Here is a 13,343-nt window from a genome sequence, read left to right on the forward strand (position 1 = left end):
GTTTTATTTTAAAAACATTCACAAATCTTAATCGTTTCTTGTTTTTTTCACTGGCAGTGTATTTTTTCAAGTTGTTGTTTTCACTCAATACAGTTTATATACAATAAAGCCATAGAACAGCACAGGAGACAAATAATGTACAGTTGAGTATGCATAGATAATCATTACCTAAATGTCTGCTTTGGATAAAATATAACTTGTTTTTTAAACATAACCTAATTTATTTACTGGTAATACTTTAAAGTCAGTTATTCCCAATTATTGGTTTAATAAAATTGCCGGTCTCCCATTTATTTTGAAGTGTAATTTTGCTCTGAATACACTCCCTAAAATTAAATAACTTTTACCAGCAAGCATTACTGGCTTGGAGAATATGTTATTGCCATAATTTTTCCCACATAAAACATTTTTTATGGAGCAACATGGATATTACAATTAAGACTAAATCTTTATTTTTTTGTAATTGGTACGATAGAGATATACTAGATTTATTTTCCTTATTTGATGTCTTGGGGAACTTGTTAACTAATGAACAATTTATGAAAATTCATTAGTTTCTTATCCCATATAAGACATTTAACGCTATTGTAAATGCTATCTCAAAAGAATTAATATATCTAACAAAAATTCATATTACATTTATAAATAAAAGAATCATAGAACCTTCCTTATTATTAGCAGGTATTAGTATATATGATAAGAAATGCAGCAACAAACTATTCTTCGAATTCTCTAACAAAAAAATCAAATCGCTCTAAGAGGGAAATCATATTGGTCAGCGTTAATACAAGATATTGATAGAAAAAGAACATGGCTTCTTCCATATAAATATGTACTCCCAAACAAAGCAAAGAAAATCCATTTTAAAAAATTCTACACAAAATATACCCGGTCAATGCATTTATGTCAAAATTTACTGATATTGCAGATACTTGTCCTTTCTGTCAGGAAAGTGAGGAAACTTTGCCTCACATGCTTTTTACATAAAATCTTAGAAGTTTTGGTCGGATTTACATAATTATTTGAATAAATCACAATCAATAAAACAACTCTTCAACTTAAAGGATATTATTTGTTATTTTCTAATCCCAAAAATAAAAAGAATATACAGTTGAAGTCAGAATTATTAGCCCCCCTGTTTATTTTTTCCCCAATTTCTGTTTAACAAAGAGAAGATTTTTTCAACACATTTCTAAACATAATAGTTTTAATAACTCATCTCTAATAACTGCTTTATTTTATCTTTGCCATGATGACAGTAAATATTATTTGACTAGATATTTTTCAAGACACTTCTATACAGCTTAAAGTGACATTTAAAGGCTTAACTAGGTTAATTAGGTTAACTAGGCAGGTAAGGGTAATTAGGCAAGTTATTGTATAACGATGGTTTGTTCTGTAGACTATCGAAAATATATAGCTTAAAGGGGCTAATAATTTTGACCATAAAATAGTTTTTAAAAAATGAAAAACTGCTTTTATTCTAGCCGAAATAAAACAAATTTTCTTTCGCTAGAAAAAAAGTTAATATCAGACATACTGTGAAAATTTCCTTGCTCTGTTAAACATCATTTTGGAAATATTTAAAAAAGAAAAAATTATATTATAAATTATAATTAAAATTATATAAATTAATAAATTATATAAAAATTAATTAATTAATTAATTATATAAAAAAATAATTATGATAATAATAATTCTGACTTCAACTGTGTGTATGTGTGTGTGTATATATATATGAACCTACTCCATTTGAGTAAGTGAAGCAATTTGAGAACAGTAAAACCCAATAAATGAAGAGAACTCAAACCAACTGAGTACTGTAAAACCCAATAAGTTAAGGCAACTCAAACCGTTTGAGAAAACTGATTGCTACAAACCATTTGAGTTAAAAATCTAATCTATGAGTACTGTGAACTTACTCCATTTAAGTTGAAGTAATGAGGTGTTTAATTAACTCATTACCTTCAACACTGAGTTCAAAACTCTTTTCAAATGAGTAGAATTAAATTTCAGTAAATTTTGAGTTAACTACACTCCTTTCAGTTGATATTTGATATTTATTTTTATATTATATGCTAAATTCTTTATCCACAAACAAACATTTCTTAAATCCTCTTCCTCATTTGCCTATTTTTTAATTGAAATTGATTCCTTGCTTAAAAATTAATAGGTTTATCGAACACCAAAAATTTCTGTGAGTTAATAGAAACTTATAAAAATATCAGGCTTCCAGTAAGTTAGTTTTTGACGCTTTCAGTGTTTTTATTTAATTTTGTACTTTCTTTACTTTGTTCTCTTCTCCTTTTTTCTTTCTATTTCTTATTTGTTACTTATTGTTTTTATCACTTTGTAACTGTATGTACTTGTATTCCAGTCTCTTACAGATTAATTCATGACTCATATTGTACATTTATTCCTTTCTAAATAAAAGTTTAAAAAATAATACTGTAAAGTAGGCTTGTAAATCAAGTGTTCTCAATATATCAGTCACCTGTGGGTGGCGCCACAGCACCAGATTTACACTGCTAGTTTCTCTAATCAACATAAATGCATTTTATTCTATTATGAAAACACTGCACTGTAAAACCCAGCAGTCAACTTTATCAAATGAAATGAGTCTAGTTAACTCAAAATTGACTGAAAGTTAATTTTACTCTTTCGAAAAGGTTAAATACCTCATTACTTCAGCTTAAATGGAGTAAGTTCACAGTACTCATATAATTTAGTTTTTAACTCAAATGGTTTGTAGCAATCGGTTTCCGCAAACAGTTTGAGTTCTCTTCATTTATTGCGTTTTACTGTGCTCAAATTGCTTCGTTTACTCAAACTTTTATGCTTCTGTCCTCCAATCAAATGAAAATAAATTATAAACCAGACTCTAATACTACATTTTTGGTCACCAGTCTTCAAAAAGTTTACCTGCGCACTTTCTGGTTTAGTTTTCTTTTAAAGAAAACCGAGAAATATCTCAAATGTTAATGTTCGAACTGTTATGAAGTAAAAACAGATTAACAGAAGTGAACCGAGTCAGTGCGTTAAAAATCTAATCATTTTATTCAGCGAAACTGTACAGATACAAAGGTCTCTTACCAAATTTTAAAAATCAAGTAAAAAACAGCGAGATTATTTCCATAAATACATATATTCTTTGAGAAAATGTGATTATTTACACGTTACGTCATTTAAAGGGAGCTTGCATCAATTCACAGCTGTATACACATGCATATAAGAATCCGAATCCTAATGCGTACTCGACGGTCCGTGTGTGCACACAAGTATGCATGATTGTCGACGGAGGGCTGCGAAAGTCATACAAGTCCCCGGTTTAAACAAGGGATGGTACATGTGTGTATAAGGCAAACTACATCCAACATTTCAGGTACACAACCGTGAGCACAGGTCTCAGATGTGACCGAGATATGACATCGTGTTACACAGAAATAATGTCTTTTCTTCTTTCTCTCCAGATACAAATATACGAGAAAACCCAATGGTTAAACAGACTCGGGCTGATAACACTGTTCACGAGGCTCTGTTTGTTTCCACGCACAGTAGTGTCCGCAAAACTCACTCAACAAGTCTTTCTCCGCGTAACAGTCCGCACGAGACATTCAGCCAAAGCATGACCGAAAACGATCGCTCCCTTTCTCATACCGTCGTTTCGCCCTGGTTGCTGTTGCTGAGCCGTTTATAAAACCTGCGCCACGACTGCAGAGTTTTCCCAGACCATATCCAAAATCCAGAGGTGATTCCTACGATCATGGTCATCAGGTATTTGATCATGAACACGGTGAAGTCTGGAGACATGGGGGCGAAGTTGTTGACTGGGCAGGGGACCGCGAATCTCTTGCACGTCTGCATGTGCCAGGTCTTCTCCCACTGCTCTCGGAAAGCCTGCTCGTAGAAGTAACAGGCGATCACGATGGTGGCGGGCACCGTGTAGAGCACGCTAAACACGCCGATGCGCACCATCAGCTTCTCCAGCTTCTCCGTCTTGGTGCCGTCGTGCTTCATGATGGTTCTGATGCGGAAAAGCGACACGAAGCCGGCCAGGAGAAATGAGGTGCCGATGAAGAGGTAGACGAAGAGGGGCGCCAGGACGAAGCCGCGCAGAGAGTCCACGTTGTAGATGCCAACGTAGCAAACCCCGGTGAGAATGTCGCCGTCCACTTGGCCCATGGCGAGGATGGTGATGGTCTTAACCGCAGGAACTGCCCACGCGGCGAGGTGGAAATACTGAGAGTTTGCCTCAATGGCTTCATGACCCCACTTCATACCCGCGGAGAGGAACCATGTGAGGGACAGAATGACCCACCAGATTGAACTCGCCATCCCGAAGAAGTAGAGAATCATGAAGAGGATGGTGCAACCCTCTTTTTTCGTGCCTTGCGCGACGGTTTTATAACCGTCGTCGCTGAATTTGTCGATGCAAACGACTTTGTCTTCGAGGAAAAATCCAGCTGCATATGCAACGGCCACCATGAAGTAACAGCCGGACAGGAAGATGATGGGCCTCTCCGGGTAACGAAACCGCCTCATGTCCACTAGATAAGTGAGGACGGTGAACAGAGTGCTAACACAGCACAGAATTGACCAAATACCGACCCAGAGGCGGCCGAATTTGACCTCTTCCTCTCTGAAATACATCAGTCCGTTGGGTCTAGTGGGCTCGCATGGCGCCCCGCAGTCCTTTTCGCCCATAAAGTGGTACTTCAGATAAGTGGGCACTTTGAGTTGCAGCGGGCATGTGAATTGCTGGTTGGGTCTGACCACCAGGTTTGGCTGTAATGTGATCAGTTCTGGGACGTAGGGCGTCGGGTTTGAGGTCGGGCTCCCCGCGTCAGAGGTGTTCTGGCCCACGCAGATCTCACCCGCGCCGTGCACCGGGAAATTCTCGCAGCGCAGCCGCTCGGGCCACTGGAAGCCGAACTTGTTCATAAGGGCCTCGCAGCCCTGTCTCGCGCGCTCGCAGAGGGACCGACACGGCGGGATGGCTTGCTCGAGCACCGTGCAAACCGGCGCGTACATGGAGCACAGGAAGAACTTCAGGTCCAGGGAGCACTGCACTTTTACTAGGGGGTAGAACTGGTGCACTTCGAGACCGGCGTCCTCCTGGTTCGTGTGTCCCAAAAGATTCGGCATAATAGTCTGGTTGTAGGCGATGTCCGTACAGAGAGGTATAGAAATGGGCTGGCAGAAGCCGTGCTCGGGTATGGAGATGCCCTTTTCTCCGTGATACTGACCGCTGGTCGGTTGTAGAGCCAGGGTGAAAAGGAGAAGAAAGTAACGAGTAATTCCACAACAGTGTTGCATTTTGAGAAAAGCCATTTGTTTTGGATTCGGTCCGAATGAAGCGAAGCTGCTGCGGCTGCTCCGCAAGAAAGAAAAGTTTCTGTGTGGATTGTTCGTTTGCGAATAAACCAACAAAAACCTCCTCGTTTGAGCTGCCTTTATATCTCTCGTTGTCTGAAAGCAATCATGCTAGACAAATGAGTAGATTTGTGGAGAAAAACCCTTTTAGAAAGTCCGAAAATACATCCAAACTAAATCCACACCGCGCGCATCGTTGTTTTCTTCTTCAAGCTTTGGGAGAGAATCTTCCGACTGTTGTTTAAAGTTTTCCTTGCTCTCCGAATCCTGCTGTGCATCTAGTGACTTTCGAGCTGTGTTTCAGAGAGTCGTGTGTCTGCTGGAAAACTTCAGTCGGGTGTCTTGAACAGAGTGCGCTTTCCTTGCTCGCCTCGCGTGCGCTCAGTAGACGCGCTTCTCACTGACTGGAAGGTTTGAGCGCAAGTGAGGCGCACATACAATAATGTGCCGTCGGTTTCTACACACCCCTCATTCAGAATCACTGCCCCTCCACGCGGGGCGCCTTGAAACCAGCAGCGCTTTAGACCAATCGCAGGTTTTGTTTTGCTTTGCGTCTAGGTTTTGATTGGTCACTGGGTGTAATTGCGGTGGGTTTCAGTTATCATAAACTTTCCTTCTATATACGGCGTAGGGAAAAAAATCCATAGGTTTCTCTCTGAAAGTGTGGGGAGCTTAAAGAACCTTTCTAATTTGTTTGATGCCCAATCAGTTTTCGTTAATTGATTCAAATTCTTCTTTAGTTTTATAAAACCCTTAAAGTGAAAATAATGTGTGCATAAGGTTAATGGTGATTTGCACAGTAAAACAAATGTTGGTAACAAATCAGTGTAGAAACGTTAGATCTGATTGTTTTGGTCTGATTGTTCACAATAACTCAACCTAAGAATTTAATCAATTAAAATAGTCTGTGAGGACATAATTCCCAGTGCGCTAAATAATTTAAAGGAAACAGTTAATTAATAGTTTTGTGTAGTTTCTAATGAATTAGGTGTTTTTCATTTTTACTTATTAATTTCATTATAGTATCTTGAACTTTGTTCTGACAACTTTTGTTGTTTAAACTTTAACAAAGGTAGATTATGTTGCAGTTTATAATGAGATGTTGTCTGTGTTGTTCAGACCTATTTTTTCTTGTGCAATGTGTTATTTTAAACTACAATAAATGACAATAAAGGCTATTTTGTTGAACTGGGTTTAATTGTTGCCATCAAAAGTTGTCAGAGCACATTATAAGGTCCCACAATGCAATTCAAAAGTGTAAACAAATGGGAAATAGCAGTAAATCATGAAATATTGTCACTGTTATACCAGTGTTTTTGCTTAAAATTATTTTTCTATTGAAGTATTATTTTGCTGGAATGTTTGGTATAATCAAGCACTTATTCACTAATTACTACAAGTTTCTTTAATAATCTTCTAATTATTGATAGTGAGGAAGGTAGTTGTTGTAGTTTAGTTGTGTGCTATTGCTATTACTAGCAATATGCTAGTAATAAGCAACTAGTTAATAGTTTTGTAATACTTAGTTATATTTATTATTTATAAGATATTTAACGAAACAGTACAATACCGATAAAAAGAAGACAAATAGTACAGAATAATTGACAATAACCCCCCACCCCCATAAAAAAGAGGGATAGTCTCTGTTACCAATACACACAACATTAATTTCATTTCAAGATTAATTTCGCCTAAGTCCCTTTATTATTCAGCAGTCACAACAACGGAACGAACCACCAACTTATCCAACAAATTTTAAGCAGCAGATGCTGGAAAACACTCACACACGCTTGCACACACTCTATGGCCAATTTATCTTATTCAATTCATCTGTACCACATGTCTTTGGATTGTGAGGGAAACCGGAGCACCCGGAGGAAACCCCACCAAACATGCAAACTCTACACAGAATTGCCAACTGACCCAGCCGGGGCTTGAACCAGCAGCCTTCTTGCTGTGAGGCAATTGTGCTACCAACTGTGCCACTGTGCTGCATATGTAGCATAAACATATAAACAAGGGATGACAATACTCACATTTTTACAAAGCCAGTGTCATGAATATATATGTTAGAGATAAAGATGAAGATTTACAAAAATCAAGACGTAGTTGTTCCATTTGATTGACATAAAGCAACTCGTTCAACCATCTCTTATAACAGGGAGCCTTTGGAGATTTCCGATTAAGTTAGATAATCTTTTTTGCCGTAATCATTCCATCCATCAGGGCTTGCTGTTGGGTTAACGGAAAGGTGTCCATTATATTAGAATATCCAAAAATATCCAAATTGTAGTCAGGTTGGATATTGGTTCCATAAGCACTGGAAAACAAATTAAAAATGTTTCAACAAATCTCATAAAGAACAGGACAAAACCAAAATAAATGTTCCAGAGTCCCTTCTGCCCCACCACATCTGTCACATTTAGGAGATACAGAGGGAAATATTTTACTTAATCTAGTTTTATAGAAGTGAAGGTGATGTAAAACTTTAAATTGGACTGAGTTATGTCTTGAATTTATCGAACCTTTCTTTATTCTCGACAGGGCTTCTTCCCAGATCTCATCAGCCACTGCTTCATTCAAACCCATGGTCCAAGCTGTCCTAATGTGCTTAGTACATATTGGTGCATCAAAAGCATGAACAAAGCTTGATATCAGATGTCTATTATTAGGGTTATAGCAGTGGTTCTCAAACTTTGGTACATGCGGAGGAATCGCTGAATAATTAAAGTAAAAAATGAACACACTTTTAACCCTTTGATACGTACGATAACACCAATGTGATCAGTAAATTGATTTTAATAGGCTAATTCTTTAATTTTATTTTCAATTTCCTAATGTTTGTTAATTTTCTCCCCATATTTGTAATGGTTGTTAGGGGCGTTTCCCGTATTTTTATTTCCCAATGTTGACAGGCATAGTTTAATCGCTTGCTTTTCTGACACACATAGCCTACTCTAACATGTAGTACACAGATCTAATTTCTAATATAAATATGTAAATCCTAGTCATAGATCTAAAATACAAGTTAATGTTTAGTTTTCTTGTGACTTTTAAGAACAGAGCCATTTTAATTACCTTTTAAAAGCACATTTTAATTTAAACGTTGAAGTTTTATTACTTTTTACCTGTAAGCACAGTACAGTGTTAATGTTCAAACTATTTATAATGTTTAAAGTGGCTCACAATAATAAATATTCATAATAATAAGAATTAATCTGCCACGCTTTTGAACTGTGCAGTGCTGTAGCTGCTTAAATAGGCCTACTATGCTACTGTATTTCAATACTGGTCATTGTAGTGGTACTTGGAGAGACAGTTTTTTTCTTTGTGAAAAAAGTTTGAGAACCACTGGGTTAGAGGATTAAAGATTCTGAATAATATGACTTTCTGGTTTATTTCAAAATTGTGAAATATTTTCCTTAACATAGTTTCTAACTGGCAGATAACTAAAAAAATGAGACTGCGGGAGAAAAAACTTATCCTTCAGCTGCGCAAAGGATGCAAATTGATTCAAGTAGTTAATAGTTTATATGATATCTAAAGTTTCACCAGATGTTTTGAAATGGCAACATAAAAAAGTGAATAATTAAATGGTTTCACTGTTAATCTACAGAAAAGCTTGTGAATGCACATCTCACACCCACTATTCAGGCCGGTGTGGATAGGTAATCTGCTTGAAAGCAGATAAATATTTTGATAATTTCCATTTCAATTATTCTCATGCAGAGCGGACCATCAGCTAAACAATTTGGACTACTTAAGAGCAAAGAATGCAGAGAGTTAAATGTACATCAAGAGCATGTCCATGTAAGGAAGAGAATACAAGAAAACAAAAACTACATGAAATCTCTCTGGAAAATTCAGCGCATTTATTAAAGTTCAGATTTAAAGAGGAACATAAATAATTGATCAACCAAACACAGTTTCAACTGTGCCAAAAAATGCTTAAAAAATTCCCAACTTGTTACAATTATAAACCGATTAATTAATAACTGTCGGAGACCAGCGATAGCCAGAGCGATCGGCTTATCGAATAACTTATTCCTAATCATAAATAAAAAATCGTCCTCTCTCTGCTGGAGTGTGTTTTAAAAATAGATCTGAGCTTCATAGCTGTATGCCTGGTTACTGGGTATGTAAATGCGAGGGCTGAGGGAGATGATCTGCTCTATGGACCTCGACATCAATCACACGGAGCCCAAAGCTTCTGCCTGAGAAATGAGCTGTACAGCACGCTTATTCTGCTGCTCGCCGTAGCTCTACAGCAGCCCATGTTTGATCACTGAGCATATACTCTCTCTTCATCTTTCCACAGACACGCAACTTAAAACTTCCACCGACGTTCTCCTAAGAGTATATTTCTCAGGCTTATTAGATCGTAGTTGCGAGGGTTGAAAAATGCATCCAGTAAGTTGTTCTGATGTTGTTTTAGCGCTAAAATACATCATGACTTTACGAATTCATGTTTCTTGTCTCTGTTTGAATCTGAGAGCGGAATATGGTTGCTAGTCTGCGAGCGAGATTTATTATGTGCATATTTTTGCTTTTAATGCAGTTTTGGACTAACAAAACTAGGAGCAGCATTAAAGCAAATTATGTGAAACAGTCTATTTCCAGTTGAGAAACAGATGGTGTGATACAGTACGTTGGTATGGGTGGCTTGAGAGAAGCTGAAAAGAAATGATTTAGTATAGATGATTGGACCAGTTTGAGAAGTTCATATGAGTTTTTAGTGGGCTTCATTAATATTTGTGGTTTCCCACTGGACCTTATTAGTTCTCACACTGCTCAGCTCCACATTTTTACACTTCAGCTAGTGAGGAGAAAAAGCAGAGGGAGGTAATGAGGGAAATATGGCTGGCATCTAGTGGAATAAACTACATGGTTTGGTGTATTTTGGTGAAACCTTTTGACATGATGTCAGCTTCGTTGGAGCTCTTAGCTCATATTCTCCAATGACTGTGGTTTGAGTAATGTCTTTATTACCCTGGTGGGTACTTATTTTGGGGGTTAATTGAATTTGACCTTTCATCATTTTGACAAAAAATCAAAGCACTGCTTTCAGTGTGTCAATATTTATTGTCCTTTCTGTGTTTTACAGGCCTACTTAGAGCTCTGCATTTCTTTTTGAGGACAGACACAGAAGGTGAGCACACATACTATATATGTATCTAATTTTTAATGTTACAATCAACAAGGCTTTAGGAAATTGGGTCGACCTCATTGTCTAATACATAGGCAAATGGCAACAATCTTGTTTTTTTCTGGCCAAAAAAAAATAAAAAATAGATGGTCTAAAATTAAAAATGAATGAGATGTGATTACCTTGTGATCCATTAAGCATTGTAGATCTGGTGTCAAATTGTTTAAAAGGACACAACTAGCACAATACATTCATTCATTCATTTTCCTTCGGCTTTGTCCCATTTTTCATCAGGGGTCGCCACAGTGGAATGAACTGGAGCACATAACTCTAAATTATCTTCTATGCAATAAAGTATGTTCAAATATGCAAAATTATAGTCTGTTGTAGAAAGAGTACTGAAAAATCATACTTAAGGTAAAGTACCATTACTTGTCCAAAAATGTAGTGCAAGTAGAGTAAAAGTATCTGTTGTAAATATTACTCAAAGTATGAGTAAAAGAGTAGTGAGTATTATGCTGGGAAAGGTTGGTGCGTCTACGTGTAATGTGTATTTTGCATGTGTGTGTGTAAATGTAACAATCTGTAATGCATTTAGTGATTGTTAAAGGCCATTTCGGTCATCATACAGTAAATATCCGTCATCATCTCATCAGTGACATTCAATCTATCTCTGGGTCATTGCGTTTAAAATCTTCTTGGAGACTTTAAATACTTCCAAACAGTTTGCTGCATGTCTTAGTTCAGTATAATGTGATATGCACAATTTTAATGGACAGGAATAGCAGGACTGATTTTTGTAATCCCCATAGACAGGAAATAATAAAGTAGTGACTGTAGTTTGAAGGAAAGTAGTTGAGTAAAAGTACCGATACAGCACTAATAATGAACTCAAGGAGAAGTAAAAGTACATATCTTTACTTGGTAAATTACAGTTCCTGAAAAAAAACTACTCAATTGCAGTAATTTGAGTATTTGTAATGTTACTTTACACGACTGATTATAGTAAAATATACAAGTAAATACTCACTACAGTTGAATTTCCAATTAGGTTAGGAAAGAATGGACATTAAGCAATTTAAGTAACCATACTCAGTACAAATGTTGTAAAAACATCAAAGTTGAACTAAATACTAGCTGAGGCTTAAGCCCAACTCAGACTGTAGCTTGTCAGACTGCATGAACATATTTGTGAACAAAAATAAAGATGCCCATAAGAAAACTTTGTGTGCTATCAATCCGTGAAACGTTAGGTAACCTGCTTTCTGAAAAGATACCCCACTGTCTGCAAATATAAACAGTCGCATTCATTTTGATCACCGTTGTGTTTTGACGTTTCCTCGCATGCGGTTTGAAGTTGTTGCACTGATTGCGTCATCAAATTTGCCTCTCCTATTGGTTCTTGCTTTGAGGATCATCGTAGCTGAAGTCACTCTGCAGGAAAGTGTCTGAAATCTTCTGAAACTGCCAGAACTTCGACAGAGGGAAAATTTGATTGGGACGGCCATTAATCTTTTATGAATCTTTTACGATTTCCCAAACTTGTCTCAGCTGACCAAATCGTGGCTGACATTACATAGTGTGAGCCAGACTTGAGTTAAGAAGTTTTATTATATTCATTCATTTTCTTTTTGGCTTAGTCCCTTTATTAATCAGGGGTTGCCACAGCGAAATAAACCGCCAACTCCCCCAGCATATGTTTTACACAGTGGATGCCCTTCCAGCCACAACCCAACACTGGGAAACACCCATACACTCTTGCATTCACACACATACACTACGGCCGTTTTAGTTTATTCAATTCACCTATAGGCGAATTACCAGTTTGTAAACATTTAGGATGCACGCGCATCAAGGTTGCAAAAAACAAAACAAAAAGAGGAGCGCTAGCATTTACAGCAAGGGAATGACATCTGATGTGGTACAGAGTTTGTTGTTATATTAGAGATAAGTTATATTGACATATATTGATTACATATTAATTATATTATTTACATAATGCTTTCAGCATATTATAACAGCTTGTCACCCCGTGATAAGCACAGTTATTCGGCAAAATTAACATTAAAGTAAGCGGCGCTCATCTGACAGGTCCATTTGCGATAGCGCCCTCCCAATAGATATTGAATAAGATAAAATGGCCAAGCATCCAGCCCGAAATATACAATCTCATTGAAACTCCAAGTGATTTTTCAAGAGAGAAGGTAAAGTCTTTAGATGCCAACAATTTTGTTCTGTTTGGTCATGTGCAAGAAATATTGTTCCATGATTACCAGGTTCAAAACTTTGTACTAAAAACCGAGGTTCTGCCTAGCCAAAGACAAGGAAAGAAGACTGAACTATACAAGGCCTGGGTAATTATCAACTAGCAAAACAACTGCCTTTTGACAGTAAACTGCACCTGTACGGCAGGGTATGTGAACTTTGATTTTACATATCATTCTAAGCATTCAGTGTCCGCAGTTTAATTAACCATATTTAACTGTTTTTGCTGAAATCATTGCTGCAATCAAACACGATTAATGTGTATGATTCAGCATAGCGTGAACTTACCTGGTATGAAGAGTCGAGCATTTTTAATTAAGTCCTCACTCCATTCAGCTCTTCTGATGGCTGTTAGCCAAAGACGTCTGCGGTTGGCATTAAAAGCAGTGTGGTGTACAGTAAAATTTAAGTTTTCTATTTTTGGACTTTCGATTTTGGCATCCTACCGCACAACACGACATGTTTGCTATTGCAACTGGTCTTTTTTCGCAACGTTATGCACGGTTGAACACATGTGATGTCATGTGTGACATAGGTTGGTAATTGCCCTATACTGCAT

At 37.1% G+C, this 13,343-nt stretch overlaps 1 protein-coding gene across 1 annotated transcript; it reads right to left on the minus strand.

Annotated features, from left to right (window-relative positions):
• Nucleotides 1-3,038: 3,038 nt before the first annotated feature.
• Nucleotides 3,039-5,801, minus strand: fzd7a (frizzled class receptor 7a). The gene has a single exon (XM_056464735.1). The coding sequence runs from the start codon at nt 5,329-5,331 to the stop codon at nt 3,652-3,654; it is 1,680 nt and encodes a 559-aa protein (XP_056320710.1). The 5' UTR covers nt 5,332-5,801; the 3' UTR covers nt 3,039-3,651.
• Between the last annotated feature and the right edge of the window lie 7,542 nt (nt 5,802-13,343).

This window comes from Danio aesculapii, chromosome 9 (assembly GCF_903798145.1).
Source record: "Danio aesculapii chromosome 9, fDanAes4.1, whole genome shotgun sequence".
Taxonomy (NCBI): Eukaryota; Metazoa; Chordata; class Actinopteri; order Cypriniformes; family Danionidae; genus Danio; species Danio aesculapii.